General features: G+C 45.4%; 1 protein-coding gene across 1 annotated transcript in view; it reads left to right on the forward strand.

Moving 5' to 3' along the window:
- LOC121837461 (FERM, ARHGEF and pleckstrin domain-containing protein 2-like) overlaps positions 1–24,007 on the forward strand; it is a gene marked incomplete at its 5' end in the record, with an annotated part of 108,007 nt that overhangs the window by 45,496 nt on the left and 38,504 nt on the right. The window contains 8 exon segments of the mRNA XM_042293067.1: positions 924–1,180; positions 17,341–17,430; positions 20,026–20,165; positions 20,704–20,785; positions 21,884–22,070; positions 23,301–23,351; positions 23,420–23,478; positions 23,723–23,794. Coding sequence (XP_042149001.1) covers positions 924–1,180; positions 17,341–17,430; positions 20,026–20,165; positions 20,704–20,785; positions 21,884–22,070; positions 23,301–23,351; positions 23,420–23,478; positions 23,723–23,794 — 938 coding nt within the window.

Consider the following 24,007-nt stretch of genomic DNA (forward strand, 5'->3'; position numbering starts at 1 on the left):
ACTCTGGCTTGGATTTACGGCCAGGTGGCGCAAGCTTCCGACCGTTTCGTGCTACCGAACTCAATACACTTGAAATTAACAATTACAGTATATCAAATACCAAATAAGAGCAAATATAAAACTATAGTTTAAACATATTTTGTGGTATTTTTTGCTAGTACTATTCGAACTATTCGATTCGAAATTATTCGACCAAAATCACTATTCGCTTCGAATTCGATTCGGACCCAAAATCCTCTATTCGCCCATGCCTAAAATTTTTTCTTCCGTTCAAGTCTCTGTAGGTAAGGTACTTTTTCAAACTGTTTGTCGGGGCCACCTATCTGGCCACCCTGGGTTCTGCTCGACCCGTCGCTTCCTGAAACAGGCACGCCATCCGAGTACGTTAGCTCTCTAGGTCCCGATTCTCCATCGTTTAGGTCAGACACGCGGACCAATGTGTCTGGAGGCATGACATTTGTAGCCCTCTTCGCTGGGAAGGTCTCGCAGCTACATAAATCTAAACTGCCACGGAGTGACACATCGAAATTTTTGAGACAACACGCTTATTACGTTTGGTGGCCACTCCTCTCTTTTCTAGGATGAAAGCACATTGGAAATGTGTCTAGTCAAAGAAAAGGGGCAGGGGTCAGATTAGAAAGGCTTCTGCATACCCGTGACATCTCCGAACACTTGTGGAAGCTGCTGAGAGGCATTTATTTCCAGAGGTCGTTGCACGTTTCTCAGTGTATTGCACAATTTTGCAGGAACTCTCGAAACTTCTAAGTGCTCGGCAAAAATCTGCACCTTGCCATTCCCTTTACCCAAATAACAGGTTCGCATGTGTCTAACTTTGTTTTTGCTTCTGCATTGCTCGCTTTCTCGAATGCCTTTCTTTACGTACTCTTATGAGTTTCTCCCACTGGGCGTTTTTTTTTCTTCAGTTGCCATTGATTTGCACTCCCCGCCGCCACCTCCCTCGCCCTCGTCGACGCGAGAAAGAGCGCCGCACAGGGCGGAGAATGGCATCGGAGTTGTTGCTCAGAGAGGCCAACAACTGAGGCTTAGCGACGACGTGTCCGCCACGTCTGGCATCGGTCAGAGTTCACCTCCGCAGGACCATGGGAGGGACACGACGATGGGTGACCTCTCTTCCTCGGCGTCAAGGCTCGACTCCTCTGCAAGTGACGTGCGCCGAAAGGTACGAACATGCGCATTTGAGCTTGCGCAGGTCCAAAGGCTCGAAAGAGAAATCTCCCGGGGATCTCTTTGTGGATGCTCGCGGAGTCTCGAGGGGACCGCTTTGTCCTTGGTACTGGAGATGGGGATTAGGCAAGATTGTGGAATCCCAAGCACCATGTTTGTCTCGATTTTTACAACTGCTGGTGTTCGTAAAAAGGGACCAGGTGCACCTTTCTGTTACCCGATTTGTTGGTGCAACTGACGAAATTTGATGGCCTCGAAGAGGCTGTCTCCAAGCATAGAAGGGTTGATTTTCACGGGCATGGACTCTTCCAGTCGTACGGGAATTTTTGTCATGTGAAACAACTACAAAACTGGCTTTAAAACTTAAATTTTTTATACGGGAATTTTAAGAGCACCTCCAATTCCTGCACCAACATTTTTTCATTAATTTATTTGTTTAATTTCTGTGCTCATGAACAGCTTGACACCTTCATAATTATGCACAACAGATTTATCGCGGGTTAGTTACAAATGCCACAAAAGTTAAATTAGAAACATCACTATCTGCCATACCAAGGGTATTAAACGAGTGTTGAATACTGTCGAGACCGGTTATAACGAAGTAAACAGGAATCGGAAATCACTTCGCTATATCCGCTTTTTCGTTATAACCGACTTCGGTTATAACGATGTGCAAAAAGGAATGGGAAATCGTGATCGCTTCGCTATATCCGCTATTTCGTTAGAACCGACTTCGTTATGACCGGTCTCGACAGTATGGGTCATGGGACTGGTTGGGATGATTTAATTAACGTGGAAAGTCTGAGAAATCTGCAAAAATCTACCTGGATCATGAATAGCTGATGTGAGATCAAGACAATCAATTAATCCACTACAGTCTAAGCTCATTACAACAGACCTGGTTACAACAGACATTTGGATATAACATACCGACTTGTGAAGTTCGGTTGGTTTTCCTCTATACTACTGACTTAACTTTATATCTGCATACAACATACTCCTTTTACAACTGACCAAAATCTTAGGTTAAAATTAAAGTCTGTTATAACGAGCTTAGACTGTAATACATTTATAGAGGAAAACTAGATCTTCCGCACATCATCTAGAACTCAAAGTAAAGCAACTGCACCGTTCCAAGAGTCTCGCATAAGAATAGTAAGCAGTACGACCAATATAACGATTGTAGAAAATTCGAAAGAAATACTTCTGAACATTTTCTATCATCTTCTGACTTGTAAAACTAATTGAATACCAAACAACAGACGAAAGCTCCAACTTGGACCGGATTAACAAGAGCTTAACCGTAAAATACCCATCGACGTGGAGAACTCTCACGGAATTCTAGAGATGACACCGAGCTTACAAAAAGAGTCATTTATAAGGTTATTAACATGTACTGTAAAAGATAAGGAAGAATGTATGGATACACCAAGACCAAATGTGCAGTCGACTCTTTGCAACGGAACATTGCCAACCTGCTTACAAAAGTGGATTTTTCCTGCCATTTTAAACAGACATAATCAAACAGTTTTAGAAGGATTGAGCATCAACATGTTCTGACGACACCAATATCACACTGCTTTAACATTGTCCGTAAGCTCTTCGCAGTCATCCAAGTATAAGATCTGCCTATACAGTTTGGTATCATCTGCATATTGCAAGATGACTGAATTATGTACACTTGAGGTAAGGCCATTAATAAAAATATTTAAAAACATCGACCCAATTTGGACCCCTGCGGCACACCCGAAAGAGGAACATGGGGCTGGGAAAGAGGTCCAAGAACATGTACTTGTGTCTGTCAGGCAGATAATCAAGGAACAACGAGCAAAGTGAGGTACTCGTGCTGTAAGATCCTAATTTATACACAAGGAGTGAATGATCAAGCAAGTTGAAAGCCTTTGAAAGGTCAAAATATGCAGCATCTACTTGTCTATGCTGACACACAGTAGGTGAAACAAAATAAAAAAATGACACTAAATTTGTCTTCACAGACCTTCCACACACAAAGCCATGTTATGAAGGGCTATCTTTTCCTTAAAAAAGTTTGAAATGTGATTGAATAGATTTCATAGACCTTTGCAGATGGACATAGCAACAACACGGGTCTGTAATTTTTGGCATCGTCTGTTCTGCCATCATTATTTACTGGCACAGTAATAGAGTTCTTCTGAAGGGAAGGAAAGGTGAGACTGCTATGAAAAGTTAAAATATACGTTAAGACTGGTGAAAAAAAAAAAACATTTACAACTCCCTGTAACGCCGAATAAGAGCGCAGCTCTTGAGGAGGAGGATGGAAGGGTACTGAGGGGAGGGTATACTCCTCCTCACCCTCCCTGCTACTCCCCCTCCCGCCATGCTTCAAGCTCCACCCCTCCTCTCCCTCTCCTCTTCACCCCTCCTCCTTCCCCTCCTCCTCCTCCCCTGCTCACTTCTCCCACTCCCCGCGCGGTGCATTATGGGAAATGTTTCGTAATGCACCGCGCGGGACCCTTGTGATGTCACGAGTCACGTCACGAGGGTCCCGCACTGTGCATTATAGGACATTTCCCATAATGCACCGTGCGGTTATGCCAACGGCAATGCCGCTCACGCCAGAAACGGGCGCCTAAGGGCTGTGCTCTATAATAGAAGAGGATCCTTTAACAGTGAAGCTCGAGATACCGTTAAATGCGACTGAAAACTTTGGCTTGAGTTTCCTGGTAGAAAGTTCAATATCAATAAGTTCAAAAAAGTGAAAGACGTTTACAATCCCCTGTAACGCCGAATTAGGGCGCAGCTCTTGAGGAGGAGGAGGAAGGGAAGGTACGGAGAGGAGGCTATGCCCCTCCTCCTTTCCTGCTCACCTCCTGTTTAGCGTAAAAAATTTTTCTAAATTTAGTGGGGAATTTTGTTTGCTTAATTTAGCGAGAAAATTTTACCGCTCAATTTAGCAAAAAAAATGGCCCGCTAAATTTTGCAAAAAAAAAATTTTAGCGCTAAATTTAGCAGAAAAATTTTACCCACCAAATTTAGCGAGAAATTTTTTCTGCTAAATTTAGCGGGAAAATTTTCTTGCTAAATTTATCGGGAAAAGTTTCTCGCTGAATTTGGTGGATAAAATTTTTCTGCTAAATTTAGCGCTAAAATTTTTTTTTTTGCAAAATTTAGCGGGCCATTTCTTTCGCTAAATTTAGCGGGAAAATTTTCTCGCTAAATTTAGCAAACAAAATTCCCCGCCAGCGGAAAAATTTTTTCTGCTAAATTTGGCAGGAAGTTTTTCTGCTAAATTTAGCGGGGAAATTTACCCATAATGCTCTGCGCGGTTACGCCGACACCGCTCAAGCCGGAATTGGGCGGCTAAGAGCTGCGCTCTAAAAGGTAAGATGGACAGGTGATCACTAGCATTGTCGCTGTCGACAGACATAGGCAGTGCGGTAGGGCCTCAAGATTAAACTGAGGAAAAATAACTCTCGAATACATTTGATACTTCTTCAGGCTCACTCAGCATAATGCCAGACCAGTCAGCTATGTGTATTGTTGACGAAGTAGTGGTTGTACGGTCGTTACATATCACCAGAAACGCATTGGGTCACGGTTTGAACTGTGCTCTACTGACTCACAATGTAATATTTTATTGCATTTGAGCAATTTTCTAGCTAGTGCATGCGATGCAGAAAATTTCCGGTACCAAGAAGCCGAGTGCAATTTTATATTTCGTATGATAATGCAGTTTTTTTCTCTTAGAACTGATCTAAGCTCCCTAAAGTACCAATGCGGAAAGCGACTTGCACTAGAAGGATGATTTTTGGGAACGGAGAGTACAAGCGCAGATACGATATAGATTGTAAACGCTTCAACGGCACAATTTACGTCGGTCAAGCTATATATGCGTGCCCAATCTACATTATCTAAATATTAATAAATGCCAAAGTAATTGTACCTTGAGAAAGCAAGTGACTAATTCTCGTTATAATTTTTTTCCCACGTGGAAACTATAAAGGAAACGGAAAAGGGAACATGCCAAACATCCGGTAATACTCAGCGGACTGGAAACAGGCTCAGTGTTGTCCAGAAAAAGGTTGGCCAAGGTCAGATCCAGCACATGTCCTGCTGACTTTTGGAAACTATTCAATTGAGTAAATCCAGGGGAGTTAACGAATGAGAAAAGAGCATTTTCTTTAAATGAGGCAGTGCCAGTTAACAGAGCAATATGTTGCAAATTCTACTCTATATCAGGAATGTTGAAATCATCAAGAATGAGTATACGAGGTCAGTCTAGATCTAGTTTATTTACCGGCATATCCAATTGATTTGAAAACCTAGATCCATCAAGATTAGGAGGAAAATAAAAAGGGCCGATTAGTAAACTAGTGTTATCATGGAGTGTTATTTCAATCCAAACGCACTCGCACTGGAATTCAAGATTAAATGGACGAATAGCCCAGAAATGTTTCCTAACTGCAATAAGTACACCACTACAGAATTTAACAGGAACCTTTTCATAATCTCGGTCTGGACAAAACACTGTGTATTCGGAATGGAAGTACAGTAAAACCTCGTTATAACAAAGTTGAAGGAGCGGTTGTAATTATTTCGTTATAACCATTAGTTTGTTATAGCCAATGTCCATTTCTTCCCACTATTAGCAAGCAAGGGGAATTATGATTGCTTTGTTATATCCATTAGTTTGTTATATCCCGTTTTGTTATAACGAGGTTTTACTGTAGTCAGGTGATGAAAATGAGCGTTTTAGCCGAGTTTCACTTAACGAAATAATATTGTAATCACTTAAAACAACGTTGTTCTAAAACATACTAGCCTTAGCATGCAGGCCACAGACATTTGGATAACACGCTAAACAATCGATTCGACGAGCTAGTTTGGCGTAGCTGTTTCACGATCCTCATTGCCTTGTACAACATCAAAAAATAGCCTGAAAAGTGAGTCCACGGGTCAATCGTTTGCATTGTTTAGTTTGTGAAAGTCTTCTTCATTTGCAGTAATGCGACATGAACAGTAGCTTTCATGCCTAGGTGCCCTCGATGCAGGCAATGCAGGCGGCGGTCGGGGGAAGGGCCCAACGACCTCGGATGCTATGGGCGGAAGTAAAAGGGCTTCCGGATGTATCCAGACTGCTCGACACGACATACTGGAGAGGCAAATCTAGGACCGTTGCAAAGCTTGCAAACTCGCAACCGGGTTGCTAAGACGGCGTCGTAGTCAACCGTGGCTCGACAGTTTGGGTGGTAAAGCGACGCTGCGATTCTGCGCTGGTTGGCAGATGCGGAAGCAGAGATGCATTTTCCTCTTTGACAGAGACAGCTTCTTTAAAGGGACACTGACAGGGTATTTATGCTTGCCGGGGTTTTTAGTTGTACATGACATGTGAGAGCCCAACTATTCAGAACACAATTTGCTGCTCGAAATTCAGTTTCTTTCCGCCCGAACACCGCCGATTAAGAACTGGCCGGTTCGAGTCTTGCTCACTCTCTTTTCCGTGGTCACGAGCCGTTTTCTAAAGTTTCGACGCGACCACCAAATTTAATCAAGGTCGTTGGTCACTAAAGGCACACACTCACTATTAGAAATAGAAAATAATATGAAACCCATTTTTTGTGGCTTCTAAAAAGCTGAAAATACGTTGATTGAAAAAAAAGTTCCACAGAGAACAGGAAGCATTCTGTGCGTGCATTGTTTCGCATATTGTGGGACTCGCGGGGTCGGCGATGGCAGCGGACGACGGGCATAGTACCTCTACTTTAGAACTGCCGTTCGCAGTACCGGTGAATTCTGTCTGCCTTTAACCCCCCAAGTGCCTTGGACGAGCTGAGCTCGTCGGCCATTTTTGGGCTAAAAATGCCATGGACAAGCTCAGCTCGTCCAGTGGTTTTTTCGGTAGCCCTCAATTCCACGGACGAATGAGGCTCGTCCGTGTAGTTTCACGGCGCTGATCATAGATGGCAGCACTCGCATTAGTTAGTAAATATTTTTCTCGCCTCCGCTGATTTTTTTGTAATAAACTTTTCAAATTATATGTGTAATACTAGAAAAATAAAAATTCAAAATAAAAAAAAAAATGGCACTTTTAGGGTACTTATGGGAAAAAAATGTGGCACTTGAGGAATTAAAAGAGAAATTTGGGACTGATAAAAAAAAAAATTGGTGTTCATCCCGTACGACACGCCTGACTACCAAGCCGATTTGCACGAAAACGTCGCCGAGCCGTCGCTCCCTTCTCGTGGCTGAAGACATCGCTCGCGCAAATGTTAAGCACGAAGTGTGTACTTCGAGTTGAATATGCACGCGTGTTATTTCTTTACTAGGAGCGAATGTCGCCAATGCGTGGTGCTTCTCGACTTCGACCCAGGAGTGCCTTTGCTGAAGGAAAATCGGCAGCAAACTTTCCAACTTTCAGTTTACCGGCTGCATTATTACTGAGGAAAGAGTTCCCCCAGTAGCTCAGTGGAAAGACGTCCGCTTCACACACAGCAAGACCCTGTTTGATCCCCAATGATAAAGTACCCCTTTTTTTTTTCAAACATTTTGCAATGTTTGCGTTTTTTTTTTTACAATTATCACTGAAGAAATAAACAAGAAAAGAACAAACAAATGTTGTGGATGAAACGTCGCTGAACTAAATGGTATGGGATTTCCTTTTTGACACCTGCAAACTCAATGTAATTACTTTCCACAAAATACAAGGAGCATATAAATCAGTTAGCATCCGCTTTCCAAGATGCCTGTAAATGTTCTACAGGAATTGCAGCCAGCCTTTGGTCCCAATCCCGTTGATCTATCGGAAACTCTGTCGCACAATGCCTCTTTTTTTTGGACGCAGGACATGTGAGCCAGCTCTTCACGCAACATCTTGGGTGTATTCTTTTTGGAGCCGATCACAGAAATTCACCACGGGCACTCACTACTCATCTCCAACTCCTCAATGTACAAAACAACTCATCTTGAAGTACAGAACAGCGAGCGGAGCAAACATAACTGCAAAAGAATGCACGGCAAATAGTTCCCACTACGCCACCACGCATGTCTTCTGTTACCCAGAGGGGGAAAAAAAATGTGCACGGTCGGGTGTAGCCACGTGACTTCCGCCACTCACTCTCTCCTCTCCACTTCTCCGACCTCCGTGCGCAAGTTTCGGTTTCAGTTGCGTCTTTTGGTTTTATTAAAAATATACGCTACTCTGTTACAGAGTATTAATTGGGTAGTCCTCCGACACCATAATAAAGCACCTGGCAACATAATAAGGCTGTGTCAACGACCAACAGGTCGTTGACACAGCCACACGCGCTGCAGTTTCTAGCAGAGGTGTATCTCGACGTCGTGTCGCTATCATAGGGGGGGGGGGGGGGGGGGGGGGGTTGGTTCTGAGGCAGCCCTAATTTTGTCAGACTCGTTGCGCTTTGTGCAAGCTTTACACTCATACGTACCGGTACCACTTGGTATAAAATAATCATTAACATCTACTATGATATTCATGCACTTACGGCGAAAGCGGTTACCACAAGGCTGGGAACATTGCAGGGATTACATCCGACCAGTGAACGCTTGGAAGCTTACCGAGCACACGTCCTTCAAGTAGGGAATCGCACTGCCAAGTGTGATGCCCTACTATGCCAGAATGAAAGTGAAATTGAAAGAAAAATGTTTACAAACTGCAACACAAATACAGATATTGAGACTGCTTTAGAAGAAAGTTGGCATCACTTACTAAAGGAGGTATTTAGCGTCCTTTAGTGGCAGCATGACGGCTTCTGTGGCGTCGTTTGTTGCCACTTGGGAACCACTTTTGGTGTGTGTGCAGCATAGGACGCCAAAGACACCCGTCCGAGATGCAGCTCCGCAATGGCGCAGCTCTGTGACGGCGTGGCTCAAGAAGAGCTCCTTCTGCCGAATGTTGGCTTTGGGTGTTACTGTTCCATTCACAACCAACGATAATGCCATCGGAAAGGCCTTGGCAGGTAGTCCTTACGAACCGCGCCGCTTAAACGGAGGTAGCACAGGCACTGGGGCAAGATCGCCAATGAGAAAAAAGCCCCTACCAAGCTGTTGCTAGTGTTGATCCTGGTGCAACTGTTTCAACATGGTGTCGGTGAAAGGGAAAGTGCTGCCTGTTTTGTGTTATCACAAAAGTAGACCACCAGTTGAAACAACAGTTTCAACGTCAGTTCAGAAATGAGTATAGATGAGATCTTTCCGACGTTAAAAGCATCGTGGCGTGGCGTGCGAGGTTTAAAGAAACAACTATAGTCAGTTACAGGTTAAGAAGGTAGCGGCAAATGCCCCTCAAAGGGAATCAGATATCCCTCCGCCACCTCCGCATCCAATAGCGTCCCACCGTTTCCGTGACGTCGCGGCCAACGCGCAAGGAGGGTCTTGCCTTTCTTTACATATTTGCTTTATCTTTCGACTTTGACTTAGCATTGTAGAAGCCAGGAGAGGGAGATTAGAGTTTTACCCCACCGACGGAAACAAATACGACTTTCGGGGATTAGCTTCCCCCCTCCGATGGATACAAAGGCTGCTTTCAGGGGCTCGGTTCCCCCTTCAATGAATACAAAGGTCGCTTTCTGGAGAAGTGGGATCGGAGACAAGTTGGAATCCATTGAAGCGGAACAAGGAGCGTTTCCAGTGAACTCTTCTTTCGACTGCGGAGAGATTTGAAACGGGCGCATCACCGCTTATGGGAGGAGCTTCTCCTACCTTCTTGACCTGTAACCGACTATAGAATGGAAAGTTGGGCGAGTTGGTATGAATCGATTTTAAAAAACAGCACGCATAACACACGAACAAGAAAGAGAGAACACACAGGACAAGGCGCTGACTATCAACTATCTCTCCTTCTTGTCCGTGTGTTATTCGCGCTGTTTTTCAAGAATGGATTAAAGAAACAAGCAGCGTCCGTGAAATGCGTAGAACTTGTAGGCCCAATGTGAATGAAGAGACTGTCGATGCTGTGCTAACTGCTTTTCAATGCACTCCTCCAAAGTCAGCTCGTCATACAATGTACGAAATGAACATGGATCTCGTCCATAACAATTTCTCAATTGTCAATAAACTGTAACCGCCGACTTACTTTAGTGATATCACAAAACACACTGCGCTTCCTTCTTCATTGGTGCCATGTTGAAACAGATGATCGCAACACCAACTCTAACAAAAAAAAAAAGAAGAAGAAAAATCTCTGGGTCAGCGTACGTATAACACGGCAACTTTTGTGTTTCTATCTGCCATAGTTTTTAAGATCTGATTGTTCTTATTCGTTTAAAGACGTAATTCTCATTGTGTATTCCCGATGCCCATCAGCTTTGTCAGGGTGTCTAGCAACCGGGAATTATCAGGGAAATTTTAGTTACCGGGGAAAATCAGGGAATTGACAGGGATATTGTCAAAAAGTGAGCCCCGTCAGGGAAAATGAGCCGGAAACGCCACCGAGTGCCCTGATCAAAGACTTGAGGACTGGGGGCAGAAAAATAGGCAATAAATTCTGCTTAGAGCAGAACTTGGGCTCTGCTCACCCGATGTAGAGTGCTACCCGATGCAAAAAGAACAGCCAACAAATCCACTCCAGTCTTGGATTGGACTAGATTGAGAGTGTGACACTAGGCTAGATCCAGTTAGAGCTACTAGATTTAGTAACAAAATGAAAAGCCGCAGACCCCAATCCAGCCTTAAGCCGAAAGTATCCGAAAGTGTGTATCTGGCGGCCGTGTGGCCATGTTGCCATTCGGTTATTGACGCGTGTGGTTGAGCGTCATGCTTTCATTGTGTTTCCGGAAGTGGCCTCTTCACTGACGATGTCGGCGGCAAGAAAGTGCTCGTTTAATCCAGACTGGATGAACCCGAATATTTCGGAATATGCAAGTTGAATTAAGCCCGTAAAAAATTATCCTCGCAGTGCTCAATGCTCAATGCCTTGTAGTGGTCTTAAATATTTAACCGCCTCTACAGGGGTCAGGGAATTTCACCTGAAATTGTCAGGGGAAACCTGAAAAAGTCAGGGAAATTCAAAATTATAACTAGACATCCTTTTTGCTGTAAAACCGGTTTGTGAAGTTTGGTTGGTCTTCCTATATCTATGCCATTGAGCCAACTTGGCTTATTACAGATTTTGCTATAACATACATTTGAATATATAAGAGAGTTTGCAAGTAGTTTACCATTTCATTATAGTAGACTCTTCAACAGCAGTCATTATCTCGAACATTGCGTCGCTCTGCTTTGGTAGTGACGGCATTCATTTTGCAAAGCGTCCGTCGCACTCGATGCCTCGCAAGCCCCGTATGACACAAAGGCTGCAGTAAAGACGATTGGCGGTACAGCTCAATAAAAAATCACTATGTTTCAAAGTTCAGAAGTTTTAATAAGCCAGTTCTTTTCTACTATTCATTCACATTTAATGAGTCTCATTGGTAAGAACAGACTCCAGTCATAATCCGCATCAAAGTCTGTATAGTAAGAGTATCCGCATTCTGCATACTCCTTTTACAACGAACTAAAATCTTCCCCACTGTTGAGGTCTGTTATAATGATCGTTGTAACCCGAGGGTCCTACAGCAGCGGCGGTGATCCCTAATTAGGAAACGTCAAGCCTAGTAACGTAACGCAATCAAGTTTTGGCTACTTTGGCGCGCTCTGGTTCCAGGAAGCGTTTGTCTTGCCAGTCATCTTGCTCTGCCTCGAATACAGACACTTTGAGTACGTTAGTTACCCGAGCCGCGACCAGTCGGCGCGCTTCACAGGCTGCCATTGCCGGCCCGTATTATGGCCTGCGTCTGCACTCTGGTTGCCTCGCTCGCGGGTGTTTGTGCGACGATGAGCGACCGCAGCGGGTCACATAAACAACGTCCAATGGGCAAGACGTGCTCCGTAACAGGTTGCTAAAGCTGCAGTGGCGACATTGAGGTCTGGAACTACGCTGTGTGCACTGCACATGCCCTGCTGAAGCACGTGGACCAGGGCCGTACCCAGAAAAAAATTTCGGGGGGGGTTTTTGGGGACAATGGCGGCCATTTTGAAAGTGTCTATTGTCTTATTTTCGCCTATGAATCATGCGCATCGGTGGCATATAATGGAGAGTTACAGCAAACTGGAGAACCGGTCCTGGTTTGGTACCCGGTAGCAGACCGGCGCCACTGCGCGTGCGGAGAGGTGGAGATTAAAATCGGCTGGCTGCCAGTGCACCGACCAGGGCCGTACCCAGAAAAAAATTTCGGGGGGGTCAGAACCCCCTAACCCCCCCCTGGTTACGGCCCTGACGTGGACTGTCCATGTTTGGTGCCGTTTTCGATGCACCGATTCGTACCAAATAACCCAGGCAGAGCGTCTTAAAGACTGAATCGGCAGCACTTTTTCTCGGGCCACGCTCGCAAATTAGTGACCACTCGTTTGCGCGAGACTTTCTACCCAACGCTTGGTTACAGGTTGTCTGCTGTAACTTATTCTGAGGCACCCAACATCGAACACAGTATACTTTTCTGCTGAGCGGCGTGGCACAGTGCCAAAGATTGCGTGCGAGCAACACCCAGGCGACGAGCAAAATTTACTAGGAGTCTACCGCAATCCAGCAGTGCAACGCGCAACAGCGAGCAATACGCCCCAGCGACGGCCTAGCCTGTCGCTGATCGCCAAGTTTTTCGCTTGCCAAATCGCCTACGTGATTATAGTGTCCAGATGCAACGAGAAACAAAACCATGGCAAGTAAAGTATGCACTTGCAGAAATGGATAAGTCTACAATAGCCTTGCTGTGTCAATGCAATGTTTGCAGAAGTCGCACTCAGTTTCAACTACCTTTATTTCCGGCAGAAACGTAACAAATCTGAGGAACTTACATGGCCTCTGAAGTCTAGGCCATAACCTTGCGACGTCGACCCATTCACCGTTCGATTTCATGGTATATAACAGCCCAGTGGTAGCTGGTAAAGCTCAGTCGCAGCGCTGTACGTAGCACTATGCGAGTGCATCTTCGTGTGGTTGCAGAGCCTCGCTTTGCATCTGGCTCCCACCCTGCTTTTAACTGGGGTTTGTGAGTGGATTAGCTACAAAACAATCCGGGTGTTAAATAAAATGTTACAAATGCAATTGTTACATCTTGATGTTTCTTGACCGGTGCAAACAAACAATAAAGGTCCTGATTTACCGAGAAAAATATTCTCATATTGCAATCTGCGCCACGGTTGTACGAGAAACACACAATTTTTTATAGCAAATGATGAGCAATAAACTGCAAATTTTCACACGAGATTTAGCTCCTTCGTGTATATGAAACGCACGGAATGAATTGTAAATAGCTACAGTGCTGCATTCTGGGATGTTTGGCACGACCGAGCAAACGGTACATGCAGCCTGATAGCTGATGTATACATTAAAAGTTTTTTTTTTCATTCCCCTTAGCTTAAGAAGTCATAAAAACTGCAGTCGATTGCGTGACATTTGTTTTCAGAAAATGCGCGCTGACCCGCGATGCCACCTGCGATCAAGATCATATTTTTTTACCGCCACTTTCAATCACTTTCCAGTCCAGATTCCCAAGTTCCAAAGTTACGTAAAGATTGAAGTTTGAAGTGTCGCGATAAAAACAACTATATTTTGACGGGGGACATCAAAATAATCTTGCAAATATTTTCACGTCTTTAAAAAGTGGCGTCGCGGACAACAAGATAATACTTAAAATGAATTTTAACGTGGACGCCAAAACAGTTACTGCCAAACTTATATACACATTTGCGAGAGAGGCTCCCGCGCACCGCCATTCTTGGCAATACTGGCGCCGAGTAACGTTTCTGCCATGTCGGGGGCACTTGGGGCACGTCATTGGGGTGCACGAATGTGGACCATCCAGCAAATGCAGTAGCCACGACGAGTTCTGGGACATGTGGGCACGTGAATGAGAAAGACATTGCCGCGATCATGGGCCCAGGAATGGACAGCACCCGTTTGTTTTATTAATAGCCTTGTAAGAGTGGGACGCTCAGTGGTGTCTAGTTCAGCGAGAGGCGCAACATTCTAGGACTGGCAGCAAACGTCCTGGTTGAAGAGAAGGTTCCTCTCAGCTTGGCGTGCGGTTCCAGGTTAAACCTGGAGCCCACTTGCAAAAGTGTGTGGGAGGCTCCGGTTTGGGTGATACTTGAAAACGAGCATGTTGTTGAATTAATATGAATACTTCGAAGAATAAAACATCGAGGATGAGGACGGAAGCAGGACTTCCTTCAGAAAAGTCCTGTTTTCTTTCTTGTCCTCGATGTTTTATTCTTTCAAGCATTTATAGTTTTGAGTGGTCGAGGCTTTCTCGGTGCGGCACGAGTGCCTTCTGTAACGGTGCGTGCCATTCCAATGGAAATTGACAAAGAAGACTGTCGTGAAAGTAAATGACAGCTGTATGCCGTGCCGGCTATGAGACGGGTGGGTATGTCCTCTTTGTTTCTTTTGTCTCAAAGCTTTTAATTATGAGCGATAGGCCGTCCATTGGGACACATGAACTCTCAATGAAAGATATCGAGGAGAGAAGAATAAATTACCTCGCACTTTCTAATAATACGATAAATTTAGCCTTCCGGCTCTTAAGAGACACATCAGAATTTTGGTTGCAATTTTTTCCTCCAAATAAGGCTCGTTAATTGCACGACAAAACAAAGAACTGGCAATTTGCCGCGACTAATTTATTACCGTACGCATTTTACTTCGTGGTTTTGGTTTTGACCACCGGGCGGCAGGACGTCTCAACTACGTCGCGTGCTAGAGCGGGAAATCGTGATCCGTAGCACATTGGAGGTTCCGTCGTCCACCGTCACTTTAGAGATGCACGGAATCGTGGTTGTACTTGCCGGTCCGTGAAAACATTTGGAATCTCAGCTCCCAGCAATTGAAAGTGAAGCCAATAACGTGCCATCATCTTAAGTCCATGCCATGTTTCGGAATTAGTGACACCATGGGCATTGTTTAAAGCGTGGGTTCCTGGGAATCTCCCCAAAGTACCCTTCCCAGCTCCCCAATTTGCTCGGCCGTCGCGCGAGATTTCGGTCTCCGTCGGAGCAGATCAGAGTCGCCCGTCGACGCGTAACTCGCGAGCCAGACACGTCCTGGTTTGCGCATCCTTATTTACAAGGTGAGCACGTTTCTGCGCTGCTTCGTTTCCTTGACGCCGAGACCAAAAGGGGCTCTTCAGCCACACGTCGAGGCGTTCCTCGAGTCCGAGAAGCCCAACCTTGGGCGAATCAAAAGGCTGGCCAAACTTTCATCTCTCTATTCTTTTAAGTGAGGTGCAGTTTATTGGAAGCATGCGACAAGAGGGGAGAGCCACGGTGCAACTCCTAGAAGATGCATTTTGCATAGCTCTTGGTCGGATGGGCGTAGGTATCTAGTGTAGCAGCCGAGCTAAGTTTATAATTAATGTCGGCTTGCCCGAGCGCGGTGCCATACAGAACGTTCGGAGGCACAGTTGGCGTTAATTGTTTTTACGCGAGACCCGGAAATTGAGAACACAGGTCCCTTCCATGCACCGGTGAAGAGCGTTGCAGTCTTCTCCACCCCAGTATGTCTGCTTGATTCTTCAGCGAGCAAAGAGCGATCTAATAATATTAATCTCATGGGTTTTATCAATTACTGGTACCGGTGAATGTCGTCCCATAGTGATTTTTGAACCGTTTAAAACGCAAACGCAGAGGCATCGTTCACCACAGATAAACGTGGCGTTACGTTTGCCACCATTGCCACTCACAACTGTGGGACACACAATTGAATCCGAGCTCCCGGCAACTTCTGCGGGTTGGACAGGCCACTTTCAAAAATCCCTCCATGCAACACTGCGCGTGCTGCACGCTGGGAACCAGTTGGCCACGGTGCAGAGTGGCATGGTCTCGGTTTCGATCGGACAGCCGCTGTCTGTACTCCTGCAGCCAAGCACGTGAACTTCAAAGCCTGCATAACTTTTCTTCGCGCATAACTTTTGGGCAAACGTGCTTGCACAACAGCGGCACCAGTAGGGACGTTGCACTCCATCGTTCTACATTTGCCCAAAATCCGGCACGTCGGGAGCCACAAAGCAGTGCCAAGTGTTTTTTTCGATATCTGTCGGCAATGCCTACAGTATTGTACACTCGTAGGAATGTAGAAAGTTACAGCAATGAAAACGCAAGCGACGTGTTTCGTCACGGCACGACGATCATGACAAAATCTGAAACTGAAACCAAAACTCAGTGGCCAACTGTTACCCAGAACTCGTTTCGTGCCACCATGCCAACAGGAGTGCTTTGATTCGGGAAAAGGCTTATTATGGAAAACACATAAGGAGCAACGCTGGACATGTGGATGTTTAAGATGTCAGGGTCCCTTACTTTAAAACAAAGTAAAAAAAAAAAAAAGATTAGAAAATTAAATCAGACGTATATTTTTAAGTCAAATTTATTTGATTTAAGTCAAACTTGCACGATTTAAATTGCTTCTGCTGTGAAAGCGTGACTTTTTATCGCTAGATGCGTTTTTTATAATGGCTGCCGGATATAAACCTGCTTGATCATTATTTGCCTTAAATATAAAATAAATGCCCGTGGGAAGCAAACGCTGATTGACAAAGGGTAAATAGCAAATATTTTCAGTATTGTTTTTGGGGAAAGGTGTTTGATTTGGTTACAGCGATTTAGTTATCGTAGCCAGATTGTTGCGATTTAAATAACCTCGATTTTTACTCTCCATTCTGGTCCGGAACAAAATCTTGGAACACGGCTGCGGGAAGACGCAGACGTGGTGAAGACTTTGAGCGGGCGGCGCTTCACTGTGCTGCGTAAGGCGGATGCTGTCACTGGTGGCGCGGCCAACCAGCTTTCAAGGCGGTGTGGCAGCCCCCTGTAGACGTCGCATGGCCCCGATAGAACACCATAAGAAACCCTCTCACACCCGCTCAAATGTTTTGGAAGACGTTTAGTACAGGAAAACGAAGGTCCATACATGCGTATCACCGAGGCGTACTGTCAATCATTTTTAATAATGAAACGGGCCACCTCGCTACAACAGTGCCTCGTGGTGAAAAGGGACTGCAGAAAAGAATCATTTATAGATGCGCAATGTGATACGCAGCTAACCTTTGACATTCGCTAGATCAATTTCTAGAAAAAGATGATACGTGAAAAGCTTGTCAACTTTTTCTTCCTGCCTCTTGTTTCTAGAAATACCCGTGCGAAAAGGCTTACTTCATTGCCAAGGAGTTGCTCATGGCAGAGCGGACGTACAAGAAGGACCTCGAAGTCGTTGTAATGGTGAGTGGCAGTACAAAAACACTCTTTTTTTTGTTTTCGGTAGAAGAAAGAGTTTTTTTGCTTTGAATGTCTCGCCGGTTGTACGAGTCTGGGAAATTCCTGCGCTGTAGGCTGTAGCGGCTGGCGATAATTTTTCAGATGTAGTCAGGCTTAGAGCAGCGGGTCATGCTCCTTGCCCCATTTCTGCTTGAGCAGACCAAATGCTGGAGACGAGGAAGCCACCAGCCGTGGCGAGACATAAACCTGGAGCAGACCGTGTTGTGGCCATAAATTTGCTGTATTTCGTATAAACATCAATGAGGACAAAACAATAAAGAAGCATTAAACATGAATCTCGATTAGGTATAATTTGATTCATTGAGGAAGATAGACACAATTGCTTAAGATTATTCTTTTAGGGACACGGTGCATCGGTACTTGTTTTTCTATTTTGCCCGTTTATACTCTATGATTGGCTCTGCCAGACGTGGGTGCTACGTTTTAAAGTGTGTGTTCTTGATTTGAACAATAAATTGAAACCAAATTTAGGTGAAATAAAACTGAGAGTCATTGCATTGGCATCTGTTTCTGAAGGTTTCCCATTGATGATCTGGCTGTCAGGATTGTTTCTCTCAGGTTCTGTATAAAACGCGACTACCAATCAAGCGCTTTATGTACAAGCTTGTGTTTATGTACAAGCTTGTGTTTTGTCGGGCTTTAGTGAATAAAAATTGCCAGTTCTACGCAGCAAGACGTTTTAGTAAACTCGCAGCAGTAAAAATACACGGGACTATTTTTCTCTTGGTGCCCCATCCTCGGGTCCCCCACACCGTCAGAAAATTTCAACAATGAAAATAGTTTATAGCATGAATATTTCAAACATTACTATTATTGCTCTTTTTAGACACGTTGTGCATTGTTTTTTTTGGCAAATCTTTTCAGTGTAAAAAATGTAGTATAAAGCTTTTTGTTTTTTGCTTTTCTTTTGCGCCGTCCCACGGCGTTTTTTGATGTCTGCTCCAAGGCATGGAAAGAGGAGCATGTCACAATCGTTGATTATATTTTTAATCGGAAAATTGGCCACCCAGGAGTGTAATTTAGTTTTTTTTAGGATGCTTGGGGCCCATAGATTGAGTTATCACTTTAAACAGATGATCTCGGAATCCACTTGAGTGCCGCTTTAACGACACCCCCCTTTTTAGATGCATGTCAGAAAAGGGGTGTGTTGCAATGTTTGGTTGCCTTTTTAGTAGAAAAAAGAGGCCGAGCACGAACATAATTTTTTTTTATTTTTGGGGCACATAGATTGACTCGTCGCAATAAAGAAAATTAACTGAAGATCTACTTTCGTACCCTTAAAGTGGTTTTCACACAAGCGAGAAATCCCGGGGACTTTTATCCCGGTGCGCACCTCACGCGATGAAAACGTCAGGCTTTTGCAATGCGGCTAAATTCTTCTGTGGTGGTGTCAAGTGTAGAAACCGCTCAATCAAACTGCAAACGCCGCCATCCTTCAGCCGCGGCACTTCATTGGTGTGAATGACGAAGCCAAGGTAGAAATTGCGCCCGCTGTCGACGTCACGCACATCCCCACGGGGATTGCTCCCTTGCATGAATACCTTTTATCCACGAACCAGGGAAGTGCCACCTACTGGTCTAGTCTTACCGTGGCAGTGGTGTAGCTCGTCAGCTACATTTCTGCCAAAGCCCAATGAAAAGCCGGCGCATTGGATTGCCACTCGACACACTCTCTCGCGCTTGGTGCCCCATCATTGGTCGAAATGTCGTTTTTCAAAAAGGCAGAAATTCGGTTGCCCAAACAGAACCATTCATTTTTTTCCGACTACGGTCGCAACATGTATCTCGGCTCACTCTAAAGAGCGTCCCCACTAACGTGCTCTATCGGTGGTGGATTAATGAGTCGGGGTAGGGGGGTCTGCGAGAGATTTGACGTTGCAGATGTGTATGACGTCATAGGCAGTATGTTACCCAGTTCTAGTTGACTAACACGATTGCCATTTCTCCCTAAACTAAAAATTTTCTTGCTCAAAAGAGGATGGTGTATGTGGTTGTTAACAGAGAATGTTTTATCCGCGGATTTTCACGGAGTTCTGTAATGTCTGGCTGAAACGGCTGGCTGTAGTGGCCGTTTGTAACGAAAAACTAACACCGAAAAGTATTACACCCATAGGAAACCATGTAAAAGGACTTCAGCCCTCCGACATGATTTGAATTAACTCACCTCCTTGAGATTGTGAGTCAAGTGCTTTGTCAACTGAGCTAAAAAGGATAGGTAGTATGAACCATGGAAAAGCAAGCTCATTCGCATGGCGCGTGATCGAGCTCTCGCGCTTCGCTGCCTTTCCTGTTGAGTAGTGCCATCTCTCAGCGTGTATCAAAAATGCAAACAAACTTTCGGTGGGCGGTGCCAATTAGACGCCCTTCTCATCTTCCCTGAAAGGCCTATTGCACATTTTGTGCTTATAAGTCTTTGTGAGCATGATGGAGCTTAAATAATTTTTCTCTGTAAACAAAAGCCCCCTTCCCCCTGAAATGTGCCCCTGGGCTCTATGAGGTGATGTGAAAGGTTGTGAAAAGGAAAGAGCACCCTCGCAGTGGTTCCGGGAGCGGATGGAGAAGGGGCATGTGGAGGGAGCGCCCACGGAAACCCTGTCGCTGCTTTTCTCGCTTCTGGCCCCACTGTACAAGCTGCACTGCTGCCTGCTGCTCGACCTGGAGCAGCGCCTGGCCGCCTGGTGAGTGGCGCCCCAAGCGCACCGGTGGCCGACATGTACGCTATTCCTCGATTATTGTGGTTATATAGTTGCCACGTTCGTGCGTTGCTGCACAAACTTTGTTGCCCCAGTGGTGGGAGGAATGCCGTGACTATGAAAGCGCCGTAGGTTACTCGATCACATAATCACTGTAGGTTACGTTAGCATGTGGTTGCAATAGGTTACGTGATCGTGTAATCGCAATTATAACCGCTTTAGGTCATGTGATTATGCGATTGCCTAAGTCAGGGGTCTCCAAACCCCGGCCTATGGTCCATATCCGAAATTGCCTTCATGAGGGATACGTCCATCTTGCTTCCAAACTTTCGGCTTGTACTTCGGCTTGAAAGAAAGATGTGGACAGACGACCACCCTCTTTCAATAAAGAGGGCGGTCATCCGCCCTTGTCTTTTGCGGTCTTATTCTTTCAAATGGAAGTGATTCATCTGCGCTCTTGTCGATTCAGCTTTCAGCTGTTGGTATGAGCTTCTTGCATCAAAAACCTCCGTTTCTTTTCCAGGGAGGGCAAGCCCATTCCCACAAGCTATTCGAACGTGCAGGGAATTGGTGGGCTGCTTCTGGACTACCTTCACATGGTTGAGGTGAGGTTTGCTAGAAGAAACCTAGTGCCACGCAGTATTGTTTTTGTTGATCTGGCAAGTATGCCCATCTGTTTACCTGCCATAGAGACTCAATATTGGGGTTGCTTAGATTTCTCCATCTCAAGAAATGCTTGGCTACCTCGAGTTAGAGCCAGAGGACCCCTCCCTCGACAGATATGCAATAACGGAGTTTGGATGTGTACAAACTCTTGTGGCAATACTTCATAGAACTCACGGTTATGTCCTTGAAACCAGAGTTGAGACCCCATGCTCTACGTCTGAAGCACCAAGCCAGAGTCCTTCATTGTGCTTCACAAAACTTTTCCCTTACGCTATGGGAAAGCATGGTGCGTGACCACTCTTGGCGCTAGCGTCGAAGGGGGGGCTGAGAGTCACCAATCTAGCCGGCACTGTCTAGAGTCCGGCAACCAGAAAGTGGTATCGAAATTTCAAACCCACTCCGACGAGCCACCATTAGAATGCGGTGTCACGTGTCGTTTCACTGAGAGTGTTTCTTGTTAAAGTAAGCACCTTTAGCTCTTTTACAATCGGTCAACTGATCAAACTTCCTAGCGACCTCCAAAATAATATAATTCTTCATTCCTCTTGTTGCCTCGAAATGAATCCTCGATACTGCTATCGCTATGAGACTTGAGCGCCGTGAGTAGTGCCATCAAGTGGAGGCACTGCGAATTTGTACGCTTAATTGCCTGGCTCTTTCTTGCTCGCGAAAACACCGAAAACAAACGAAAAACGCTTATCCCTAGATTTTTTTATCTAGTATGTAGCTAGGTAAAAAAAAAACACTACAAAATTTAATCTTTCAGTTGGTGGTGAAAAATTCCTATTTTTTTAAAACTTTTCTTAAAAATTGTACCCGACTTTTAAGGCTGGCTGACACACTCACAGCTGCCTACAGTCGGAGAGGCTAAAAACCAATTTGAAGCCTTTCGCGACTGCTTGCAATCATCTGTGCAGCGGTCACAAGTGGTAAAGCCAGTTTTTTAGCCTCTCCGGTCGTAAGCAGCAATGAACCCTCGAATGGTATGAGGTGCGAATCCCGAAGGAGTACCGCGTCACGCCCTCCCCTGGTCCCAGCTGTACGAGCGGTACATGGACAAGCTGCCCCGGGTGCTGGAGCGCCTGTGGAGCAGCTGCTGCCACGGCGGGGCCTTCGAGGACGCCTACCGGGACTTTGAGCTCCAGGGGGAGTGCTACCTGCCCCTGGCCGCCTTCCTGCTGCACCCCGTGCACCGGCCCCTGCAGCTGTGCGGCCTCGTGGAGCGTGAGGCCACCATTGCCCGATACCGAGTTCCCAAATTCTCTCGGCCATCCCCGCCCTTTTAAAGGAGCTGTGCATTGATTCTAACGTTGAAGGAATTTGCATCTTCTACTTTTGACATTGTTTATCTTGTCACAAAGGAGAGAAAAGAAATCTCCTTCCTTTGAAATGTTCCGATTCTGCCACGTAATCGCGAGGCAGGAATTAGAATATTTCCTGACCTGCAGCCGCGAACGGCGGCCATGAGAGCCACGCGGCGTGATGTCATTGGGGGACTCGTAACAAGATAGGAAGTTGTGCAAATAGCTGCTCAATAAAAGGTAATTTTTCTATAATTCTTGTCATTCTAACATAACTATAAATGCGTCAAAAACCTGGTATCATCGACAAAACTTTTATTATACGGAGTTATAGTGGCGCCATCTATCTGAGGTCAACAAAACCGTCTGCTCTATCTGCTATCGCAAACAGCCGCCAGAACCCGGAGGGGGATGGGGGCAAAACTGGACGGGGATGGCCGGACTCGAACGAGACTTTTCTCTTTTCGCCACGTTGATCGCGCTGGCCGCGCAAGTACGTGATCAGGTGGTCGTGAGCGGGTGAGTTCTCGCTGCTCACTGATGGCTTTAGAGAGAGAGCTTCACTGGAACACTACGCATCCCCCATTCACGTCAGCACACGTGACTCGGAAGAAGATGGTGAAGGAGTTAAAAGGTGCCGAAAACCTCAATCTTTTTCAGTTCTTAAAATAAAACTAGGACATGCAGGCAAAAGTGTTTTTTTTTTTTGTTCTTTACTTCAGAAAGGTCGTGACACCAACTCCCAAATTATGGAAGCAAAGCATTGAAATTGTCACACAGCTCCTTTAAATTGCCCAATTTAAACGCTATTCCGGAAGATCTGTGCCATCCATCGATTCGTGACTATGTGGCAGACGTTCCTTAGCATACGCATTTATCCTCGCGAGGTCCGTCGGCGGGGAACTCGCAGGGGCATTCTAGGGAACCCCTGGGGTCCCCTTTCCTTTTCGGACTCATGCAACCGAGACTTCCACTCCTAAAGATCCCCAAGTTGTTGAATTTATTCCCCAGTTCTTCGCTGGATCGTGCCATACGCTCTTTGTTGGTTTGACACGTTTTGGCACCCAAATTAAGCTTTAGCCTCTGTGTACCTAAACGCACATTCTTTTAGTTACCAATGCCAAAACTTAGGGTTAATTTGAATGTTTTATAGGACTTCACGGGAGCTACGAGTCCAATCATTCCGACAAGAACTCCTGCTCGGGTAAGCCTGGAGCGTGCTCATTCTCTGCAAAAGCTTAGTCCTTACGCTCCGTGGTGTGCACTTCACAGACGTACTCCACAAGTTGAAGAGGTTCACCAACTCTCACAAGGAAGCCACTCACAAGTTGGTAGGTGTTCTCTTGTATCGAACACTCATGCATGCACAGGACGCACTAAAACAGCACGCAAGCAGAGGGAAAGAGAACACGCGCTCTGTGTTCTCTTCCTCTTTGCTTGCACACTGTTTTAATATGTTGTCATTATACTAACTGCCTCACCTCGCCACATTAGCAGCAGAGGACGTTGAGAGGGTGTATGCTTTTTGAGAAGTGCAATGGGTGATGCATTACAATTTCTGATTTGTCCCTCCAGGAGAATCAGGTCAAGATGATGGAGCTTCAGCGAGATCTGACGGGCCTCGATAACTTGGTGCAGCCTGGAAGGGTTAGTACTGATGTTTTCACTCTCTCTCTCCCTCCACATTCCTTTTACTGTTTTTGATTTCATAAAACTTGCATGTGCGCAGCAGGTATGACGACAAAGGGAGGACAGCACACAAACGAGGCACAACTTCCAACTGATTTTTATTGAAACTTGTTTTGGTATTTGTAATCAACCCTCTTCTCAAAACACAACCCAGAACAGCCATCACAGAGC

Source organism: Ixodes scapularis, unplaced genomic scaffold, assembly GCF_016920785.2.
Source record: "Ixodes scapularis isolate PalLabHiFi unplaced genomic scaffold, ASM1692078v2 PGA_scaffold41__6_contigs__length_2269736, whole genome shotgun sequence".
Classification (NCBI taxonomy): domain Eukaryota; kingdom Metazoa; phylum Arthropoda; class Arachnida; order Ixodida; family Ixodidae; genus Ixodes; species Ixodes scapularis.